We start from the raw sequence: 25,324 nt of genomic DNA, 5'->3' as shown, positions 1-25,324 counted from the left end.
AACGACAGATTTTTACCTTGTCAGCACGGGGATTCAATCTTGCAACCTTACGGTTAACTAGTCCAACGCTCTAACCACCTGCTTTACATTGCACTCCACGAGGAGCCTGCCTGTTACGCGAATGCAGTAAGAAGCCAAGGTAAGTTGCTAGCTAGCATTAAACTTATCTTATAAAAAACAATCAACCATAATCACTAGTTAACTACACATGGTTGATGATATTACTAGTTTATCTAGCCTGTCCTGCGTTGCATATAATCGCTTAGGTACATGTTGCTCCAACCATAAACATCAATGCCTTTCTTAAAATCAATACACAAGTATACATTTTTAAACCTGCATATTAAGTTAATATTGCCTGCTAACATGAATTTCTTTTAACTTGGGAAAATGTGTCACTTCTCTTGCAAACAGAGTCAGGGTATATGCAGCAGTTTGAGCCGCCTGGCTCGTTGCGAACTGTGAAGACTATTTCTTCCTAACAAAGACAGCCGACTTCGCCAAACGGGGGATGATTTAACAAAAGCGCATTTGCGAAAAAAGCACAATCGTTGCACGACTGTACCTAACCATAAACAGCAATGCCTTTCTTAAAATCAATACACAGAAGTATATTTTTAAATCTGCATATTTAGGTAAAAGAAATCCAGGTTAGCAGGCAATATTAACCAGGTGAAATTGTGTCATTTTGCATTCATTGCACGCAGTCAGGGTATATGCAACAGTTTGGGCCACCTGGCTCGATGCGAACTAATTTGCCAGAATTGTACGTAATTATGACATAACATTGAAGGTTGTGCAATGTAACAGGAATAACGTTTTGTTTTCGAGATGATAGTTTCCGGATTCGACCATATTAATAACCTAAGGCTTGTATTTCTGTGTGTTATGTTATAATTAACCTGTTATGGCTAGGGGGCAGTATTTTCACGGCTGGATGAAAAACGTACCCGATTTAATCTGGTTACCACTCCTACCCAGTAACTAGAATATGCATATACTTATTACATATGGATAGAAAACACCCTAAAATTTCTAAAACTGTTTGAATGGTGTCTGAGTATAACAGAACTCATTTGGCAGGCAAAAACCTGACAAGGTTTCAGGCAGGAAGTGGCCTGTCTGACAAGGTGTCGTTCTTCTTGTCTCTGTTTATTGAAGAGTGAGGATCTTAGCTGTCCCGTGACACTTCCTACGGCTGCCATAGGGTCTCAGAAGGCGGTAAAAAGCTGAATCGTGGCTTTGCAGGCTCTGGCTGAAAAAAAGTAGCGCGTTTGGGTAGTGGCTGGTTACAGTACTGTGAGACTCAGGCTCGTGCCCGCGTCGACCGAAAGCTTTGTTTACTTTCCTCTGTTTAGCTAAAAGGAGATTCCCGGTCGGAATATTATCGCTTTTTACGAGAAAAATGGCATAAAAATGGATTTTAAACAGCGGTTGACATGCTTCGAAGTACGGTAATGGAATATTTCGATTTTTTTTGTCACGAATTGCGCCATGCGCACGACCCTGATTTACCATTTCAGATAGTGTCTGGGACGCACGAACAAAACGCCGCTATTCGGATATAACGACGGATTATTTTGGACCAAACCAACATTTGTTATTGAAGTAGCAGTCCTGGGAGTGCATTCTGACGAAGACAACAAAAGGTAATCAAACTTTTATAATAGTAAACCTGATATTGGTGAGTGCTAAACTTGCCGGGTGTCTAAATAGCTAGCCCGTGATGCCTGGGCTATGTACTTAGAATATTGCAAAATGTGCTTTCACCAAAAAGCTATTTTAAAATCGGACATATCGAGTGCATAGAGGAGTTCTGTATCTATAATTCTTAAAATTGTTATGTTTTTGTGAACGTTTATCGTGAGTAATTTAGTAAATTCTTAGTGAATTCGCCGGAAGTTTGCGGGGGGTATGCTAGTTCTGAACGTCACATGCTAATGTAAAAAGCTGGTTTTTGATATAAATATGAACTTGATTGAACAAAACATGCATGTATTGTATAACATAATGTCCTAGGGTTGTCATCTGATGAAGATCAAAGGTTAGTGCTGCATTTAGCTGTCTTCTGGGTTTTTGTGACATTATATGCTAGCTTGAAAAATGGGTGTCTGATTATTTCTGGCTTGGTACTCTGCTGACATAATCTAATGTTTTGCTTTCGTTGTAAAGCCTTTTTGAAAATCGGACAGTGTGGTTAGATAAAGGAGAGTCTTATCTTTAAAATGCTGTGAAATAGTCATATGTTTGAAAAATTGAAGTTTTTGTATTTTTGAGGAATTTGTAATTCGCGCCACGCCTATCATTGGATATTGGAGCAGGTGTTCCGCTAGCAGAACATCTAGATGTAAGAGGTTAAGCCTATGATTAGATAGAGCAGTCTGACTGAGCGATGGTAGGCAGCAGCATGCTCGTAAGCATTCATTCAAAATAGAACTTTCGTGCGTTTTGCCAGCAGCTCTTCGCTGTGCTTCAAGCATTGCGCTGTCTATGACTTCAAGCCTATCAACTCCCAAGATGAGGCTGGTGTAACAGATGTGAAATGGCTAGCTAGTTAGCCGGGTGCGCGCTAATAGCGTTTCAAACGTCACTCGCTCTGAGACTTGGAGTTGTTTCCCCTTGCTCTACATGGGTAACGCTGCTTCGAGGGTGGCTTTTGTCGATGTGGTCCTGGTTCGAGCCCAGGTAGGAGCGAGGAGAGGGACGGAAGCTAAACCGTTACACTGGCAATACTAAAGTGCCTATAAGAACATCCAATAGTCAAAGGTATATGAAATACAAATCGTATAGAGAGAAATAGTCCTATAATAACTACAACATAAAACATCTTACCTGGGAATATTGAAGACTCATGTTAAAAGGAACCACCAGCTTTCATATGTTCTCATGTTCTGAGCAAGGAACTTAAACGTTAGCTTTTTTACATGGCACATATTGCACTTTTACTTTCTTCAACACTTTGTTTTTGCAATATTTAAACCAAATTAAACATGTTTCATTATTTATTTGAGGCTAAATTGATTTTATTGATGTATTATATTAAGTTAAAATAAGTGTTCATTCAGTATTGTTGTAATTGTCATTATTACAAATGAATAAATAAAAACATCGGCCGATTAACTAATTTAATAGGATATGTGTGTCCAACAACCATGCCAAATGAGACGTGTGACTCAAACAAACCAACTTGTCAACACTGGTGGGAGTCGAGTGGTAAAGTGAGAAATGTTAGCTTTGCTTGTAGCTGAGGAACGCTCAACTTGGTTCTCTTATATCAAGGTTGAGTACTGATAACAGGTCAAGTGATTTGCTAGCAACAACATTTAGTCACCATCAGTCGATGCTTGTGGCCCTTCCACGGGGTGCTGAAATTCATACGTTTAGTAAAAACGTATAATACAACCAACTTTTTCCTCATTTGTGTTGATCAACAGGAAATGTAGAGGCCTTGACGTACTAAGTAAACTGAGATTCAGTTGGCACAAGAGCATTTGCGCTGAAGTTGAGCAACACAAATGAGGAAAAAGTCTGGTCGTATTCTATAAACATTTTTATTAAAAGTATGAATTTCAGCACACGGCGGAAGGACCGCGGTTATACAGGACAAACGGTACAGGTAAGCATTTTCAGAATGTACATTTTTACAAGTATTGACTGATGGTGACTATGTTGCTAGTAAACACGCAACCAGTTATCAAAACGCAACTCCTCCTTGATAAGAGAACAGAGTTGAGTGTTCCTCAGCTACCTTGCCTGTAACATGCACTTTGACTGGCCCGCTTAAATACATTTACAAGAATGCACAACATTCCCTTAGGGGATCAGGAGTTTTGGTTAAGGAGAATTGAATTTGGAGAGGGAGATATTTTACAGTTAAGCAGCCAGCCACAAGACCTTGGAAAGCACCAGTGCAAAATTGTGTTTCCTTAAATAAATCAGGGATTAAAATCTCTTCCAAAACACATGTCAAAATACGTAAGATTTTATTTTCGGATAGCATTACATTGATAAGAGAGAGACGCATGTACAGAGGCCAGAGTGGAACCTCATTACAAACATGACTAGTGTATTTTCTGTTTAACAGCACCACAACATGGCACTGACACAGCAACAGGCTTGTAACAGGTTAAAAACCAGACTGCAGGCAGCCATGGCATTTCCTAAGGCTATGGAAAAGACTTCCAGCAGGCTAATATATTACATTGTTGAAGTACTGCCCGAGTTCAAGGAAAACAACCGCCAAACGTAAATTAATCCAATCTAACAAACACACACACGGAGACCCATAAATCCTAACCCCCTGCCACCGGAGAGAGTCCATCTCTGATTGCTAAACCAGTCGAGGCCTCTCCATTTGTGAACATTCCAAAATGCTATCATGCATGAACATTTACTCAGAAGGCCCTGGGGAGATTCCACAACATGGCCCTGGCCTCCCGCTCTGTGTCCGTTTCCCTCTCCCCTTCAGCTCAGCCCTCCCCAGCTCCACCTTAGTCTCCCAACACAAAAGCTCCCTGCCGGCCACTTCTTCCCCAGGTCAGCTCCCTGCCGGCCACTTCTTCCCAGGTCAGCTCCCTGTCTATACTACATCCCAGGTCAGCTCTTTGTCAATGATTTAGCTAGCTCCAGCATTTCCTCACAGATACGTTTAAATAGAAAGTCGACCAGATACCAACACTTACCACAGGGACTAAACGCAGTCACATCAAACTATTATAAGTAACTAGTGGGAAAATAAAGATTTGTGTCTTTGTCCCATGTTAATAATTGTATCAATATCTAGTAATGGGTAACTAGTATATAGGGACCGTCTTTGTATCAGTGACCTGTAAAGCAGCATAGAGGAAACATGGTTCCAAATTAGTGCATTACTATGAAAAACATTTACCTCAAGACTGAGGGGTTAGTTTAGAGCCAGCAGAGCAGAACTTCAGGAGAGCTGGACTAACTCCTAAATGGCACCCTATCCCCTATATAGTACACTACTGTGGGCACTGGTCAAAAGTAGTGCACTATATAGGGGAAAGGGTGCCATTTGTAAAACAACCCTGGACTGACTGGACGGTGTTGGTTCAACTGAGCAGAGCAAGGTTGAGGTGGTAGCAATTAAACTTCCCCAAATACTAACCCTCACTACGGCCTCTATGTACAAAATGGTGAGAGGCCAAAGGAGTGAGAGAAGGGAGAGAGCGATGGAAAGAGAAAAAAAAGGGAGCGGACTAACCAAAATGAGGTATTAGCAGGGAGTTAAGGAGAGATGTGAAGGAGTGTGCCATTACATGGATGGGAATAAACATACATTTTAAAAAAGAATGGAGGGAACGAGAGTAAGGAGAACCGAATCGTTTTTTAATCTTACAAAATTATATTCAGCAGGAGCTGAGTGGCAGGATTCATAGCGGACATTAAACTTACTTAGACAATTAGATATTGGCCAATGTTAACAATGGTATGAAATGATAGTAGTTATTGTAGTCTTTAGTAGTAGTGTTACTAGCTAGGGCTGGATGATATGACCTAAAGAGCTCAATTTTTTCAACCTCATGGGTGAAATGTACATTAGTGAGTGCGATTCATATACCTCTCGATTATAATTTTTATTATAATTATACACTGCATTTCAAACAGTCCACAATAATCGAATGAATTCAGGGCGTGTGAAATTATACCTAGACTAAATATAGGTCTTCCACAACCATAAGACCTACTATATTTTATTTTTTATGTGTCACTTTTTGGGCCGACCTGACCGAATTCACATAGAAATGTGTGTTATAGATCTGATTCTCAATGAACGCAAATCTAAGAAGCAGTAGATCTGTTCTATGTGCACTATTTCTTTGCTTCCTGTTAAGATTTGATTGTGTGTTTTACACCAGCTTCAAACAGCTGAGAATATATTACAGAGGTTTAGATAGTACAATGACTCTACAATATACTTCCTTGTTAAGTGAAACTGAAATTAGGCGAACTATTAACATTTTAGCAACAAGGAAATGGCAGAGCGATTTCTGCATAGTGCATCTTTAAAAATTATCCAAATAGTTTAACCTGCTTTTATACAATAATCACTGATCTGGCTTTCAAGTCTATGAAAATGCCCCTATTTGTCACAACTTTAACCAGAACCATGCATAATGCACATTCACTAATAATGACTTACTTGTTGAAGCAGGCATTATAGAACATTAACACAGGTCTCAAACACTCTCAAGCGCTAGTAAGTAGCAAGCTAATCTTTATATTTCAAGTTTAGCCAACTTGGATCTATTTGCTCACTAACAAGTCAAAACAGTTGAATTGTTATGAATACACCCTTCAGTCTCCAACTGCTTGAACAGCATGCTAGCCTGTCCACTTTGTTATGTTGAAATCAAGTGGCTTCCCGTATTTCTCAAAATGAGAATGAGTTGCCAATTACGTATATAATTGTGTTTTATGCTTATTGCACATTTATAAAACAGACTAGACAGCTAGTATAACAGTCTGGCTATAATGCTGCTAGCGTGACAGAGGATTAAATTTTCCATAATCAATGTTAATTTATACTCCCGTTTTAGTAGTGTCTGCTCCGAGCACAATCTGAGGAGTTGAGAGATAAAAATGGCATTAATAGAAAGGTTAACTCCTCTATTATAGTAAAATAATGTCTCCATGTGTTTCAGTGTCCATATGACCCATTGTTGGACCAAACCTCAAACGCAAATAGCGAGTTAAAACTGCTCGTCTCAGAGGAAGAAGTGATCTCCCATCTTTGTTGGCGTGAGAGGCAGGAGGAGGGGCTTGGTGTGTGTGTAAACCATAGAGGAAGAGGCATAGCGAAAGGTTTTATTCTCCCCAAAATCTGTCAAAAACTGCATTTCTGTGGCCTTATTTTGGACCTAAGCTTGTCACCTGCCTTCCAGCCTTTGGGACAACGACTCCCATTGTTTGGGTGGAGACATGAGCATCTCGCCATTATATACAGATCTCTGGTGTAAATGGGAAGGTGAAGACAGCACAGAAGGAGACGAGACCAAAAAGACATGAGAACAAGCAGACATAACTCAAAAACGAAAAAGAAAAGACTAAACTTTGATTCCCGCGATACAGGCATTTGGAATATTGCGTAAAAACATACCTTTGAATTATTCAATATAAATCACCCAGCCCTACCACTAGCAAGAGAGCCAAAGACACTGGCCTCAATAAAGGGTGAGCAAAGCAATGAAAAAGCAATCAGTTTAAACTGAAGGGTCAGAACCCCCAGCACCTATTAAAGCAACAAAGATCTTGTATCCTTGGGAGGATACACACGTCATGCTAAACTAAGAGTTAATCCAAGTCAGTCCCGTCAGTCTTTCTTCCAGATATCTGTTGAGTTCTCTCTGATCTAGTGCTGCTCTACCGGGGATTCCACATTTACAGCCTGGGCTTGTGCTAAAGAGTATGTGTGTGTGTACACGTTATCTCCCCACATTCGCAGACAGGCAGAGGTTCTTCAGACAAACACAGAGGGCAAGTTACAGCACAGCTTGATCCCAAGGGAGCAGGAGGAAAAACAGGGCACAAAATACCTTCCCGACAAGTACCTCCCTCCCCCTTTCCACTGACTCAGACTTTAAAAAGAGAAAACCCCTCTTTACATAAAGCCAAGTGCTTTACCATGGGAGCCTTGCACAAACACCATGTTGTACTGCTGTCAGAAACACACTGACTACTGTCCATGAGATTAAATTAAAAATGTTCACTCAGAAAACCAGAGAAATCTTAACTTTATAGGCCATATTATACTTAACTGTTTCTATAGTACACAAAGACACTCAGTGGCCAGTTTATTAGACGCACCCATGTAGTACCGGGACATGTAGTACCGGGACATGTAGTACCGGGACATGTAGTACCGGGACATGTAGTACCGGGACAGACCCCCCTTTGCCTCCAAAATCACCCGAATTCTTGGGGAATGAAGGGACCTAACGTATACCGGAAGAACATTCCCCACACCATTACACCATCAGCCTGTACTGTTGACACCAGGGAGGATGGGGCCATGGAGTCATGCTGCTTACGCCAAATCCTGGCTGCCATCAGCATGACGCAACAGGAAACGGGATATGTCGGACCAGGCATTGTTTTTCCCACTACTCAATTACCAATAGCCAATCTGTGACAAGGACCGACGAGTTGTGTTCTGAGATGCCGTTCTGCACACCGTTGTACTGCGCCGTTATTCGTCTGTCTGTGGGCCGCCTGGAAGCGTACGCGATTCTTGCCATTCTCCTTCCACCCCTCATCAACGAGCTGCTTTTGTCCACAGGACTGCCGCTGACTGGATGTTTGTCACACCATTATAGGTAAACCCTAGACACAGTCGCGAGTGAAAAGCCCAGGAGGTTGGCCGTTTCTGAGACACGAACGAGCGCCTGGCACCGACGATCATACCATACTCAGTCGCTGAGGTCACTCGTTTTGCCCATTCTAACGTTCAATCTAACAGTAACTGAATGCAAATAGTTTGTCAGAGACTGTATTGAAATGTGCTCATTAGCGTTAGCATTGATAACCTTCGAATTACATAGGCGCAGTGGGGGTTGAAAATAGCGCCCCTTGTGTTCAGTGCCAGTAATACTGGATATCCCCAGATGGCACAAGGTCGGTATGAAGGTATGACAATCTGGATACCGCTCAAGCCAACACGGAGTGTACATGGAAAGTAATTTTCAACCCCCCACAAACGTCACTGTCCGTCAGGTGAAGAAGCATTTGAAAGGTTTAAAAATGTGAACAAACATTTCAGTCTTGTCAGTAAAGGATGAAACGGGCCCAGGGATAAACAGCCCCTCAATGTTTATAACAGACGTCCAAAAGCAGCTGAACTGAGATCCACCAGATGTTGGGACAGGAACAGGACAGCCTGCTGCGGCCGCCCGGCAAAGCCCTCCAGGCTGAATGAGGTCAGGTGCAAGATCAGGTTTCTGGGCCCTCAAAAGCTACAAAAGGGCAACAATGATTCTGATATACCTGTTGGGCTTTGGTGGAAACTGACACCAGATTGGGTGGTGGGATGGAAACCAGTCATAGCCAACTGTCAAAGAGAGGGGAATAAATACTAAACCTAACGCTTTAGTCATGACCAACCAATTCTGTCCCATTCCAAATTATATGGAGTGGATGTTTCAATAAATCACTGCGACTATGAGATAGGCCTTTCCAACAATGTAACATGGTTTCTGTCCCAAATGGAAGTCTCCAGTTTCCTCACAAAGCCTCATTTTTCTTTCAGGGAAAACTGCCACCCTCAACTTACCGACCGAATGATTTGTAGCTTTTCAAGCCTTTATTTAAAAAACAATGGAGCCTTTGAAGAGCCTTTGGTTCTAATTGACGCGCCTCGGCCAGCAGGATTTCTGCCGATGGTTTGTTCATGTTTTAAATTTGGTTTTGATGACCTCGTCAGTCAAATTCACAGAGCTATGTGAAAAAGCAAAGACAGAGGCCCTCCTACAGCTTGGCTGGAAATGAGAAAACATTTAAAGCAGAGGACCGTGTTTTTTTGTGTGTTTTTTTCCGATCTCAGATAATTTGTTTATTATATGTTCAAAAGCATGGAGCAGAGTAAGGGATTGGGTCATTAGGTGACTTATTAGGCTAACTATACTTTGGAAAACTGAGCTAAGTGTTAGTGGGAGCCTCATTGGTGGGAGTCTTGATGCAGGCCTTGGGAGTAATTAGCAGGGATTAGAGCTCATCTGGCCTGGACCCAGCACTGGGGTTCAAGCCCAAACACGCAGGCGAGTCCCTAGCTTCAGGCCTTCACGCACGCTGCTCCCCAACCACACAGGCCTCTGGCAAATACAAAACCATGTTGTAATCGTCCTCATGATCTTCACAACAATCCAGAAATCTTGACTGATAGTTCCTGCATGGTACTTCATTAGAGCTTCATGTCTTGGTCTCTCCCTGGCGCTCAGATTAGAGTTGGGCAATATGGCCAAAATATAATATCACTGCCTGACAGCATTTTATTTCTTACATATGATTTATGGGTAGTGTTTAACTCTAGGATGGCAAATTAAATGTAAGCGTTTTTATTCTCTTTAATTTGGCTTTTTCCATTCTAATTGTTTCTACTGACCAACCAAACTTCAACCCAATGATAGGTTACTTAACTGTCAGGTAGCTATTTGTAGAATATTTCATTGGAATCAATCCCCTTGTATACCACCCAACCCATAGTGATAGTGAGCTCCAAAAAGTACAGTGACACATTGTTGTTTTGGCTCTGTACTCCAGCACTTTGGATATGAAATGATACTATGGACTAAGGTTTTAAGTGCAGAATGTCAGCATAATTTGACGGTATCGTCATCCAAATCGGGTGAAATGTTTAGAAATTACAGCACTTCTTGTACATGGTCTCCTAAAATGTGGGGACTAAAAGTACTGAGACAAATTCACTTTGTGTATTAAAGTAGTAAAAAGTATTTGGTCCCATATTCACAGCACGCAATGACTACATCAAGCTAGTGACTACAAACTTGTTGAATGCATTTTTCGTTTGCTTTGATTAGGTTTCAGATTTTTCGCCAAATAAAAATGAATGCTAAATAATGTTGTCATTTTGGATTCACTTTTATTGTGAATTCGAATAAAATGTTTTAAAACACATCCACATGATTACGGATAATCCTGAATGACTCGTGAATAATGATGAATGAAGAAGTTAGACGCACAAATATCATACATCCCCCCAACAACAACAAAAAGTGGGTCAGGTCAGTCCCCATCCTCAGAGTTTGGGATCAGCGCCTGAAGTCCTTCCCCACTCCTCACAGCTGGCTGAGTGACACCACCACTGAGTGATCTCAACACAAAAAAAGACACCACGGCTCAAATATCAAGGGAACAACAAAATACAACACAAAAGGAATTTCAGCAGTGAAAGAAGAGGCACTATGGAAAAAGGCTAACAACGGCTGTAAAAAGCATTGGCAGAGGAGCAGCAGAAGATCTGACTGTGACAATACCAAACGACAACTCATATTGAGGCATGACAGCAAAGCCTGGGGGAGAAGTGTGTGAAAACGACAGCAGCGGTCTGTTTTGTCATGAAAATCATCTGGAAGCCTTCCACACAAAGAACCCCTGAGGAGTAGATAGTGGAGAGAGGGGAGGAAGGAGGGTATAGAGGGAGAGAGAGAACAAGTACAGCAGGGTATGGAGAAGAGGAAAGTAGAGGAGCAGGAAAACACTAATAAACCATTATGGAGACAAGGAAAAGACTGAGGGAGATTCACTAAGGCAGCAGGACAGAGAAAGAAACAAAACCCCTCTGGATTTGTTAGAGGAGCTCCTATGAGCTGAGCGGGAGGGGAAAGAGTCAGGGAAACATGAAGTGATATGTCAGCCGGAGCGAAGGGGGAAAGAGACTGCCGACTTAACAGCATGCAAACAGGACGTGTTAACAAGGAGTTTGAGGGGGCGCTCCACGTCAAGCCAAAGTGTGGAAAGCCACAAACCCAGATTTCTCACAGCTCTTCTCAGGAGAAGGCGTGGGCCCGTAACCATAGAAATAAAAATCTGGTTATATGGCCGTATACAAACTCTCTCAGTAGCACTAGAGAAAAAAACTACAGCGCAACAAGCCAAACTGGCAGAGACACATGAGCCTTCGATTAAGGTCATGGTCTGTGTGCCTCAGTAAGTCACTCTGGGCCCCTCTCCCTTTCTTTGTTGTGGTGGTTCCTAGCTCCAGGGACCCTGGGTGAGGGTCTTGGTGGTCCTGGGTGAGGGTCTTGGTGGTCCTGGGTGGAATGTTGCAGGGAGGGAGGCAGACTGGCCTAAAAGGGGGTGCCCCATTGTTCCAACACACTGCATCCACCCCCCCACTGATCTGATCTGTCGCTCACTGGGGCAGCGGGGAGGGTGAGGGGGCAGCGGGAGGGTGAGCGGCCGGCCGTCCAGCGTGAGGGAGGTTGAGAGATGGCAGCGTGACCACTACATCCTTCGAACACAGTGCCATTCCACTGCTGCTACTGATTTAGCACAACAAATGCTGCCAACTTGAATGGCATGTGTATTCCTATTAATCCCAACATGTTACATTAAAGGATCAACATGTTGGAAAAAGAACATAAGTTGAACACCAGCCAATGTGGCCAAACAGGTCAGACCTAAAATCCTTTAGCTACCGGACAAGACCGTTAAACCTACCTACAGGTACTATACTTTTCGGTTCAGGTCTTGTCAGGTGAAATGCTAAGACAGCCCATGGCTGAATTCCAAATTTAACCCCATTTCCTACAGAGTGCACTATGGAGCCTGATAAAAACGTAGTGCACTAGGTGCACTGTGTCCACAACAATGAAGCGGTTCACTTGTTTTTGTGTTTCTGTTTAGCTTAATACTGGGGTTCGGTATGTCTCAAGGTTTCACAGAAATCCCTGGCCTCGAGTAGGGAAAATGACAACAGTTGGTTTGTTTATTAGTTAATTATTGAAGATGTTAACACAGTCAGGGAGCAGAAGAGCACATATATACAAGCTGCCCAGACTAATGTCCCAGTTCCCCTAGACTGCTCTTATCTGCTGAATGTTATGGCAATAACAAAAGCTGCTATTTACCAAACCATAAAGACGCAGGGCCCAAACCCAGCCAGCAAAGATATTCAGCAGGGGAAGTAGACCTCACACTCCTCCACTGCTAAGCGTCTTCAGCTCACTCACAGGCCAATGTGCTGAGGTCATAGCGGCATTGAGTTTCAGTCAATTCTCCGGACTGATTATGAGCGGGATGTTACTTCAGCAGAAAGTAGGGAGGGAAAACGACCCAAACTTTTTCCTCTTGGACTTTGATCCTTACCATTATCCCGTACCTGAGGCATGACATCACCGCCAGTGTAAACTGAAACAGATTTTTAGCTTGAGGAGTAGAAAGAGAGAGAAGTGCAGCGTGGTGCCTGGCCCTGGATGGAATGAAGAGCTGTTGACATGGTAGATACCCATCTGGTCGGTGTTAACTTCTCTGTGATAGGGGGCAGTATTTTCACGTCCGGATGAAAAGCGTGCCCAAAGTAAACTGCCTGCTACTCAGGCCCAGAAGCTAGGATATGCATATTATTAGTAAATTTGGATAGAAAACACTGAAGTTTCTAAAACTGTTTGAATGATGTCTGTGCGTATAACAGAACTTAGTTGGCAGGCGAAACCCCGAGGACAAACCAACCAGGCATAATTATTTGAGGTCACTCTTTTCAATGGGAATCTAGATTTCTAAGGCACTTTCTTGCAGTTCCTATCGCTTCCACTGGATGTCAAGTCTTTAGAAATTGGTTAATGTTTTTCCTTTGAGAAATGAAGAAGTAGCCCTGTTCTGAAGGAGGGTTGAGTGATGTGTACTGTTTGTTAGAGGCGCATGACCTGAAAGCTCGCTCCACTTTGTTTTCCTCCGGTATTTATCCCGTCTTAAATTTTATTGATTATTTGCGTTAAAAAATAACTAAAGTTGTAATAGGAAAGTTGTTTGAACAAAGATTACAAGGGACTTATGAGATATTTTGTAGTCATGTTGCACGAGTTGGAACCAGTGTTTCTCTGGATCAAACGCGCCATATAAATTGACATTTGAGATTAAACGACGGTATTAATTGAACAAAAGGACCATTTGTGATGTTTATGGGACATATTGGAGTGCCAACAGAAGAAGCTCGTCAAAAGGCATGAATATGTTATTTCTGAGTTTTGTGTCGCGCCTGGCGGGATGAAATATGATTGTCTGTGTTAGTTTGATGGGGTGCTGTCCTCAGATAATAGCATGGGTTGCTTTCGCCGTAAAGCCTTTTTGAAACCTGACACGGTGACTAGATTAACAAGTGTAGCTTTAATTTGAAGTATTGCATGTGTGATTTCATGAAAGTTTAATATTTATAGTAATTTCATTTGAATTTGGCGCCCTGCACTTTCACTGGATGTTGGTCAGTTGGGACATTAGCGTCCCATCTAGCCTAGAGAGGTTAACCGCTCTGTTTTTTGCCTCTTTTGAAGAGCTTGTCCCCCCTGCCACCGTGCAGCAAAGCACTTGACACATTATCCCCCCAACATCTATGCCAGTGATCGAGCGTCAATGGCAGCGATTTTATCACCCCCCACCCCACATACACACCTCATCCCTCTGTAGCAGACAGGCAGGGTACTCCCTATAGAAGTACTAGGGCCTGAATGTGGTGGCAGCTTGTAACCTTGGCAAAGTTCTGTGAATTCAGCCATATGAGGTGTCCCTGATTGTCTAGAGTAGATGTTTTACCCTCAGTAAGGTTCTATGCATTTCTTGGTAGAATGTCATGCTCTCATAACGTACGTTCTACGTTATAATAACAGATACCACTAACACGAACTCAGAATGTGCCAATAGGTCACAGTTACCATGAAAGTTGGAAAAGACAGACCATGGTATAAAGAAACTATTTAACAATTTATAAGTCGCTCTGGATAAGAGCGTCTGCTAAATGACTTAAATGTAAATGTAATGGACTCTGCTGTTACTCCCTATCTGTCAATGCTTGAGTCAATGCTTGAGCATCGATGGGTTTTGCATTACAGTTTCATTACATTAAAACCTCAAATATTAGTCAGGATTCCAACTAAACTCGTGGATTTAATTTGCATGGTTAAACAGTTTGTGTCAAGGGCTACATATACAATAAACAGTGTATTCCACCAATCACTGATTTATGGCCATTTGGAGACAACAGCTAAATAAACACTGCTATTTCAGTGAGGCAGAACCTTCCAGGGACTTCTCAAATTGCCTGGAATGTAGTGTAGGAGGATGGAGTATACTTAAATAATAATACCCTTGGAATTGGAGTGTACTTAAATAATAATACCCTTGCTGATTAATCGCTGGGAGGGAAGGGAGAGTGGAACTGGTGACAATGAGACAATGTCATGCATACAGTGCATACGGAAAGTATTCAGACCCATTACCTACGGACATGGTCCCACAGTTGACAGTGCATGTCAGAGCCGGAGCCATGATGTCAAAGGAATTGTCCGTAGAACTCCGAGGATCATATCTGTGGAAGGGTACCAAAACCCTGTGGGGATGTTTTTCAGTGGCAGGGACTGGGAGACGCGTCAGGATCAAGGCAAAGCTGAACGGAGCAAAGCACAGATAGATCCTTGATGAAGTCCAGAGTGCTCTGGAGCAGGTTATCAGACTGGGGCAAAGGTTCACCTTCCAACAGGACAACGACCCTATGCACACAGCCAAGACAACGCATGAGTGGCTTCGGGACAAGTCTCCGAATGTCCTTGAATGGCCCTGCCAGAGCCCGGACTAGAACCCGATTGAACATCTCTGGAGAGACCTGAAAAAAGCTGTGCAGCGACGCTCCCCATCCAACCTGACAGAGCTTGAGATGATCTGCAGAGAATAAAATGGGAGAAACTCCCCAAATAGAGGTGTGCCAAGCTTGTAGCGTCATATCCATGACACCTCGAGGCTGTAATCGCTGCCAAAGGTGCTTCAAAGTTCTGAGTAAAGGGTCTGAATACTTAAGTAAATTAAGTAAAATTCTACAAACCTGTTTTTGCTTTGTCATTATGGGGTAGTGTGTGTAGATTGACGAGGGGGGAAAAAACTATTCAATCCATTTTAGAATAAGGCTGTAACGTAACAAGATATGGAGCAAGTCAATGGGTCTGAATACTTTCCTAATGCACTGTATTTTCTGTTGTGTGTGTACAAGTTTTACTGTAATACCAGAAGTCCTCACAAGAATAGTAAACCAACTCTAATTGTGGTCGGTCCTTAATTGTAAAAAGGCTATTTTAGTCTTAGGAGTTAGGTTTAGAATTAGTGAGTAAGGGAAAATAGGTTTTTAATGGGAATCAATTGTTGGTCCCCAAAAAGTCCTCAAGTATAGTATAGTCCTCAAGTATAGTGTCATGTCCAATGTGATGCCTTGACCAATTCAGAAAGACAGCTTTAAAATGTGGGTTAAAGACAATAGATGTTTTGACTCACTGCCAGATGAAGTGGGGCAGAACTCAGAGCCCAGAATGGAGGGGCGCTCAATTAGATTTCACTTCTCCCTAGCAACACAAAACACTGTATCCAGGCAGGGGCATTTGTGTTCCCCTCTGATTTTTGAGAGCCCCAACCCTATTTGGCAACAGTAGACCTTGTCACTCTCCCTGGATCAATTCTCAGTCTATCGATGATAAAGAGGTGCTCATTGAAGTTGGCCCAGGCTTCTATATTGGGTAGGCGCGAGTGTGCGCACGCACAAGTGAGACACGTGCACAACACACAAACTTACATTTTATAATCTCCCTAATTTTAAACTTCACAACAAAACAGAGATCCATCACAATGAATACAGGTGTGTTTGGTTATCTGTCATTGAGGGTACCCCAAGATAAAGAACCTGGAAAGCAGTCTATGGTACACCCTGAAAGAGGCATACTGCTTAGATTGCCTCATTACAATCTAGACCTCAGCCAAAGGACTATGAACCTTCTCGGTCATCCTCTGTGTACAGATGAATGGCAGTGGTCAAATAAACTATACAGAACAAAAATAAACGCAACGTGCAACAATTTTACTGAGTTACAGTTCATAAGAAAATCAGTCAATTGAAATGATTTAATTAGGCCCTAATCTATGGATTTCACATGACTGGGAATACAGATATACATCTGTTAGTCACAGAACCTGAAAAAAAAAAGTAGGGCATGGATGAGAAAAACCATTCAGTATCTGGTGAGACCACCATTTGTGACCGACCGGCTCGATCTTATGAAATGGTGTTTTTAAACATTTGATAAAAGTGGAGAATCAGGGCTAGAAAATGGTATGTCATACAGTTGGGAAACAATGGGAAAGTAATTATGCTTCGAAAGTTGATAAACCTGTAACCTCACGTTTGAGAAGATAGCCGTTGAATGTTTTGGTACACCTACTGGAGAGCACTTCTTTGTCTACACCCATTCAGCATTGTTCACACCCTCTAAAGCCTTAGCCCCACCCATCTCTAAGGATTCGCATGTGAGGTTATGTACTAAACAACCAAAAGATGTCAACGCTAAAGGCTGGTTTATACTACGGGCGTGTTAGTAAATTTTATTTTGAGTGGCAGAGTGTGCTCCAGGCATTCGTAAATTCAGAATGTTTCGCTCTCGGAGCGTTCAGAGCGCGCACACACTGGATGATCTAGTCGAGAGGTAGGGTTGATCCGAGCATTCTGACATAACAGCAGTCAAGCTAACTGACTGAGGTTGGCTAGCTTGCTATCTACTTCCAGACACAAAACGAGAGAACAGCTCACTGACCATTTCACTCAGCCTAGAAGAGCTGGTTAGGCTGTTTTTAAATGTTATCCAGAGTGTTGAATGCAACTGTGCTACTGGCAACAATTTAATTAAGCTTTTTTGCCAATGTTAACCAACACAGGCATATTCAATGAGCGTTGAGCATTTGGAAATTCATCAGTTATTCTGTGCTCTGGCACCCTCAGACGAGAGTCCCCAGAAATCTGAGTAGATAGACGTAGCTGGTAAATTTGCTCTGGCTATCGACAGTTGTTGCAGTGACATCATGAACATTCTATTGAAATGGTTACTTGCATAGTGGAGTCTTAACCTGTTAGGGCTAGGGGGCAGTATTGACACGGCTGGATAAAAAAACGTACCCGATTTAATCTGGTTACTACTCCTGCCCAGTAGAATATGCATATAATTATTGGCTTTGGATAGAAAACACTCAAAAGTTTCTAAAACTGTTTGAATGGTGTCTGTGAGTATAACAGAACTCAAATGGCAGGTCAAAACCTGAGAGATTCCTTTACAGGAAGTGGCCTGTCTGGCCATTTCTTGAACTTCTTTTCCATCTCTATCTTTTACTAAGGATCTCTGCTCTAACGTGACACTTCCCACGTCGTCCATAGGCGCTCAGAGCCCGGGAAAAAACAGAATGTCGTCATCCCAGCCCCAGGCTGAAACACATTATCGCCTTTCTCAAGTGGCCGATCAAGGGACACTGGGTTTAGGCACGTGACCCGACCGCCCCCGCCTTTGTGATTTTTTCCTCTGTTTGCCGAAAAAGAGATTCCCTGTCGGAATATTATGGCTTTTCTAAGAGAAAAATGGCGTAAAAATTGATTTTAAACAGCGGTTGACATGCTTCGAAGTACGGTAATGGAATATTTAGAATTTTTTTGTCACGAATTGCGCCATGCGAACGACCCTTCTTTACCATTTCGGACAGTGTCTGGAACGCACGAACAAAACGCCGCTATTCGGATATAACGATGGATTATTTTGGACCAAACCAACATTTGTTATTTAAGTAGCAGTCCTGGGAGTGCATTCTGACGAAGACAACAAAAGGTAATCAAACTTTTATAATAGTAAATATGATTATGGTGAGTGCTAAACTTGCCGGGTGTCTAAATAGCGAGCCCGTGATGCCTGGGCTATGTACTTAGAATATTGCAAAATGTGCTTTCACCAAAAAGCTATTTTAAAATCGGACATATCGAGTGCATAGAGGAGGTCTGTATCTATAATTCTTAAAATAATTGTTATGCTTTTTGTGAACGTTTATCGTGAGTAATTTAGTAAAATGTTAGCGAATTCCCCGGAAGTTATGCTAGTTCTGAACGTCACATGCTAATGTAAAAAGCTGGTTTTTGATATAAATATGAACTTGATTGAACAAAACATGCATGTATTGTATAACATAATGTCCTAGGGTTGTCATCTGATGAAGATCATCAAAGGTGAGTGCTGCATTTAGCTGTCTTCTGGGTTTTGGTGACATTATATGCTGGCTTGAAAAACGGGTGTCTGATTATTTCTGGCTTGGTACTCTGCTGACATAATCTAATGTTTTGCTTTCGTTGTAAAGCCTTTTTGAAATCGGACAGTGTGGTTAGATTAACGAGAGTCTTGTCTTTAAATAGCTGTAAAATAGTCATATGTTTGAGAAATTGAAGTAATAGGATTTAAGATATTTGAAAATCGCGCCACTGGATTACACTGGCTGTTACGTAGGTGGGACGATTACGTCCCGCCTAGCCCATAGAGGTTAACCTGTTGGGGATAGGGGGCAGTATTTGCACAGCCGGATAAAAATCGTACCCGATTTAATCTGGTTACTACTCCTGCCCAGTAACTAGAATATGCATATAATTGTTTGATTTGGATAGAAAACACTCCAAAGTTTCTAAAACTGTTTGAATGGTGTCTGAGTATAACAGAACTCATTTGGCAGGCCAAAACCTGAGAAGATTCCAAACAGGAAGCGCTCTCTCTGACTACTTCTTGGCCTTCTTGATCATCTCTAACCAAAACAGGGGATCTCTGGCATAATGTGACATTTTCTAACGCTCCCATAGGCTCTCAGAAGGCGCCAGAACGTTGAATGGTGACTTTGCAGGCCATGGCTGAAAAACAGTAGCGCATTTGGATAGTGGTCGATCTGAGAACAATGAGACTGGGGCGCGTGCACGAGCCGACACCATGTTTTTATTTTTTCGTCTTTGAACGAAAACAGGGTTTCCCGGTCGGAATATTATCGCTTTTTTACGAGAAAAATGGCATAAAAATGTATTTTAAACAGCGGTTGACATGCTTCGAGGTACGGTAATGGAATATTTCTAATTTTTTTGTCACGAAACGCGTCGGGCGCGTGACCCTTATTTACACTTCGGATAGTGTCTTGAACACACGAACAAAACGCCGCTATTTGGATATAACTATGGATTATTTGGGACCAAACCAACATTTGTTATTGAAGTAGAAGTCCTGGGAGTGCATTCTGACGAAGAACACCAAAGGTAATCAAACTTTTCTAATAGTAAATCGGAGTTTGGTGAGTGCCACACTTGGTTGGTGTCAAAATAGCTAGCCTGTGATGGCTGGGCTATCTACTTAGAATATTGCAAAATGTGCTTTCACCGAAAAGCTATTTTAAAATCGGACATATCGAGTGCATAGAGGAGTTCTGTATCTATAATTCTTAAAATAATTATGTTTTTTGTGAACGTTTATCGTGAGTAATTTAGTAAATTCACCGGAAGTGTTCGGTGGGAATGCTAGTCACATGCTAGTCACATGCTAATGTAAAAAGCTGGTTTTTGATATAAATATGAACTTGATTGAACAAAAAATGCATGTATTGTATAACATAATGTCCTAAGATTGTCATCTGATGAAGATCATCAAAGGTTAGTGCTGCATTTAGCTGTGGTTTGGGTTTATGTGACATTATATGCTAGCTTGAAAAATGGGTGTCTGATTATTTCTGGCTGGGTACTCTGCTGACATAATCTAATGTTTTGCTTTTGTTGTAAAGCCTTTTTGAAATCGGACAGTGTGGTTAGATTAACGAGAGTCTTGTCTTTAAAATGGTGTAAAATAGTCTTATGTTTGAGAAATTGAAGTAATAGCATTTCTAAGGTATTTGAATATCGCGCTAAGGTGTATGTAAACTTCTGACTTCAACTGTACATGGATGGACACTTCCCTCTGTCAGATGCCATGGTTGCCCTTAGTTTGAAGATGTAATCCGGAGACAGGTGTTTTATATAAAGACTGTTCTCTTTGACTCCGTCTGCATATTTGCAATCAAAACGTCAGAATTCTCTCCATCACCTTAGCTATCATACTAATTCCACTGATTTCAAAACTCTGTCCTCCAGAAATTGCAGAGCAACACTTATGCAGTTCTACTATGTGATCTTTCAAAAAAGCCATGCTAGAAAGGATTACCTACACATACTGACCAGCTCATGTTATAGACAGAAGCATCCTACATGGTAGGCTAATCCTAACTCATCTCTCGGCATGTCCAGGCCACTCATTATCTCAGCCAAGCATGGCTAGTGGGAAGGTTGCAGACCTTTTTCAGTGGCTAAACCAACTAGGCTCGTGATTTAACAATTGTATTTGTATATACAGATAGCATACAAGTTGGTTAAGGCACATGAAAGTTCACGTTACAGAAGGGATCTGTCAAAAAAACACATAAAAAATGTACGTTCAAATGGCTCTCCTGTGAAATAGTGACGCGCGACATACGCCTAGTTTCCTGAAACCAGTCCCATTTGCCTCATGCAGCACGACACATCTCCTTCGCATAGAGTTGATCACGCTGTTGATTGTGGCCTGTGGAATGTTGTCCCACTCCTCTTCAGTGTCTGCAAAAAAAATATTAAAATGTATGCACTCACTACTGTAAGTCGCTCTGTATAAGAGTGTCTGCTAAATGACTCAACTGTAAAATGTATGTGAAGTTTCTGGATATTGGCAGGAACTGGAACACGCTGTGTCATACACGTCGATACAGAGCATCCCAAACATGCTCAATGGATGACATGTCTGGTGAGTATGCAGACCATGGAAGAAATTGACATTTTCACCTTCTAGGAATTGTGTAGAGATCCTTGCCACATGAGGCCGTGCATTATCATGCTGAAACATGAGGCGATGGGGGCGGATGAATGGCACAACAATTGGCCTCAGGATCTCGTCTCTTATACCTGTGCATTCAAATTTCCATCGATAAAATGCAATTCTCTGGCAACAGCGCTGGTGGACATTCCTACATGCCAATTGCATGATTCCTCAAAACTTGAGACATCTGTGGCATTGTGTTGTGTGACAAAACTGCACATTTTAGAGTGGCCTTTTATTGTCCCAAGCACAAGGTGCACTTGTGTAATGATCATGCTGTTCAATCAGCTTCTTGATATGCCACATCTGTCAGGCGGATGGATTATTTTGGCAAAGGAGAAAGGCTCACTAACAGAAATGAAAAAAATGTGAGTAGAGATTTTTATGCATATTTCTGGGATCTTTTATTTCAGCTCATGAAACCAAGATTTTACATGTTGAGTTTATATTTGTGTTCAGTGTAGTAGCACAGATGTCAACACTATGAATATAACAGTATAAAGGGGATATGTCAGTCACACCGACTTTCTCTAAACATGTCACCTGATCTGTTTTTGACCAGACATCTTCAACATGCATTATGCAGGTTGCTAATACGGGGGAAAAAATCATTATGAAATGTATGCATTCACTACTGTAAGACGCTCTGGATAAGAGCGTCTGCTAAACGACTAAAATGTAAATGTAATTTCAGTTTGTGAGACAAAAAAAAGTATACAGTAGAGAATCATTCTACCATCTAAACCACTGAAATATTTACTATAAGCAACAACAAAAAATTCAGTTGTGTACAAACAAAGTAAAAGATGCAAAAACGAAAGTTTTAGAAATAGAAAGCATAGAAATAGTACACAGAACAGATCTACTGCTTGTTAGACTTGCTTTCAATCAGAATGACATATCTATTACTCACATTTCTATGTGAATTTGGTTAAGTTACATATTGCAGCTTTAACAAATCAAGGTGCTAAAAGGACAACTCTTCAGTTAATCTAAGGCCTGGGTTGAAGGAAAAAGGCAGACATTGTACAAATAGGTTATAGGCTGGCTAGTTCCAGTTACAAAACAGGGATTTCTATAAGGTACATGAATAGAGGGAATCCTATTATTAGGTGCCGCAAAGAACCAACATGCCATAGAGATCCTGTCTAATTCCTAATTCTATGCTAATGACCATGTCTATTAAAAGTTAAGATATAGATACTGTGACATCTATTAGCTACTTCTATATAAAAGGAGAAGAGACCAAAACTACATTTAACATTTTAGATTAATCTAATATGTACTTAAAGTTCCAACACAGTGGCAAAACATGAAATTTACCAAAAACTGAAACGGCGAAGGACGAGAGGAGGGTGGCATTTAAAGTATGCGGGGCACAGGGAGGAACATCGTAGTCGCGCCCCCCCCCCGCTGTTCCCCTGTACGGCCATTTGGAATCTCCCCGAAAATGTACATGGCTTCCAACAGGAACTATACCGATTATTAACTGAAAGTGTAGCCTATTGAGGGTTCACTTCGTAGTCACTCGCATAAAGACGACTTTAGACGATGTAAACAATATTTAGGCTCAGGTTTTTGTCCCCCCCTTCTCAAACGTCTAGTTTTAACTTTCTATCTTACAAACAAATAAAAAACATCAAATATACTATTACACCGATAGATTGCCTATGGCATGCTGTAAATATACTTATGTCAAATACATGACCCCATTTTCCTCCAAATCACGGCAGGTTGGCTGATAAGGGCCAGCCACAGAGACACTACTTCAGAAGCCAGGGAATAACCCATAGATAGGTCTGTTGTTTGTACCGGACTACAGAGTTTGTGTATTGTTTTAGTTCCTGTTGTTGTAAATCAGCAAAAAGTTTTTCCTAAATGAGCGAGGCAAGTATTTGCTTTTTTGTATTTGCTGTAGAATAAAGGCCTAGTAAAAACGTAAATAAGGCAACAGCTATGGAAGTTTAGCCTATAGGAGTCAGAGTGATGAGTTGAATTATTTAAAAATCAAGTCAAAATCTGTCATGAATACTAGGATCACTTATTGATGAAGTGAATCGTTCAACTTTGGTAGAAGATCGTAGAAAGATAGGTAAGTTTGACATAGGCTTTGGCTATCAAATTATTTTCAAATGTTACATTGTTACACGATAATGTTACAAGTTTACTTGACTGTAACGTTGTAGTTTTAAATGTGACAATGATATTCATATAAAGACATAAGACAGTAGGATACACACCTAACCTAAATGACAAACGAACAAATTTAGAAAACGTATGGTTCTGGCCTAAATTAAACAAAGAAACGGTGAAATAACAAATTAACAAGATCTAAAAGGCACATTTACCGTGTATTCCTTTGTTGGGAACATCATTGGAGTTGAAGCCTTTGGAACTGTACGCAGCCCTAACTTCATTGCAGCTTGTCGACTTGGGCTCTGCCGTCGTCGAAACAAACAGCACGGCAAATGTGTAAACCGTAGAGAACACTAACATCGTCTTCATTGAGTCGGTTAAATAAAAGTTTAAAATATAACCCGCACGCAAAAACACGGGAAAGGCGCTCAGCTGTAGGCTATTACTAGGTCAGAGTTTCAACTAGCACGTTGAATTTCCTCATGAAGACCCTGATTTCTTTCAACTTCGCTGGCAACGAAAGTTCTAAAAGTTAACAAGTTGGTAGACTAACTGGATTCTTCATTCACAGCCGTGATTGGGCCACCTTAAACAATTAAGACTAAATAAATAATGAAGGGAAAGTTGTTTTTTTAAACGCGAAAGAGTATGAGTTTGTCTTCAGCATGTATTTCGAGTTCCAGACTCTCCGATAGAAACTCAAAGCAGGCAACAAAACATTGGTTTCAAACTTTTCTAAATAAGCAGCCAAACTTATTTTTATAATGTTCGTGTTTAAAGTTGCGTCCACCTCGACTTCAGTTCGGACAAAGGCCAATGACGATGAAAAGTAGAGATACCCAAAAGTTTTTGCAGTCTTCAGCGCGCTGCGGTTGCTTTACAGACAGGACACTAGACTGTATTATGTGCGTGCTACAGCTCAGATGTTAGACGCCTAGCAAAGTCCCAGAGAAAATATCATTGCACACTCCTCGCGTCCTCTCTCCTCGCCCCATTGGAGAAGAAAGCCAGAGGTCCCGCCCCTCTGACCTTCTCCTCCAATGCGTTTTGAGAAGGAGGCGAATATATCGGATAGAGGACGCGAGAAGTAGACAAACTGAGTTCCGGACAAAGACTTGGGAACACAAAACGCCCGGGGTGGAGCATGGACCGGACGTTAAGTAAGCCCTTGCCACTGCGATCTCCAGCAGCCAAAACGCACATTGATCTGGGTTTGGAAAACCAGGAGTTATTGGCAAAATATCTGTTTTGATTGGTCAAAACACCATTTTGTTGGAAAATGTCAGACTTGGTCTGCCTGTGTAAACGCAGACATATAGATCTACTTGAATGTCAAACTTTATTGTGCATTAGTAACAACAAGTGTTGGCTTCTGCAAAACCTACACTTTTCTTACCTGCACTTTTCTTTCCACCAAACCTTGACCACATTTAATCTCACCCAATTACCCTCTGAATTCCACTGTGGACCACTTGTACAATGTAAACACACTGACTGCATCAGTACTTCCCAGAAGTGTAGAATGGCAGATACATACGGTGCCATGTGTGCAACATTCAAACAAATGACAAAACCCCTGTCTTCAGATCCCCTGTCCTCAAATCCTGTCCTCAAAGGCCTCAGACAGCAACAGACACAGGTAAAGCTACACTGCCAGGGAGAAAGTAGGTTGCTTTCTAAGTATGTCTGCCTGTCTTGAAATGGGTGTGTAGTGGAGTACTAGGGCTGCATCCCATATGGCACTCTCT

General features: G+C 41.6%; 1 protein-coding gene across 2 annotated transcripts in view; it reads right to left on the bottom strand.

The window, feature by feature from the left end:
- The window catches only part of gpc4 (glypican 4), a 74,569-nt gene extending 50,044 nt beyond the window's left edge, over positions 1-24,525 (bottom strand). Inside the window, exon 1 of one of the 2 annotated variants that reach the window (XM_014212964.2) lies at positions 23,789-24,525. In XM_014212964.2, the coding sequence (XP_014068439.1) occupies positions 23,789-23,945 (157 nt within the window). In that variant the 5' untranslated portion in view covers positions 23,946-24,525. The remainder of the gene's footprint in view (positions 1-23,788) is intronic. The other variant, XM_014212965.2, reaches the window with a different exon arrangement.
- Positions 24,526-25,324: the final 799 nt, after the last annotated feature.

This window comes from Salmo salar, chromosome ssa09 (assembly GCF_905237065.1).
Source record: "Salmo salar chromosome ssa09, Ssal_v3.1, whole genome shotgun sequence".
NCBI classification, from domain to species: domain Eukaryota; kingdom Metazoa; phylum Chordata; class Actinopteri; order Salmoniformes; family Salmonidae; genus Salmo; species Salmo salar.
This window is presented reverse-complemented; position numbering and strand designations above follow the sequence as displayed.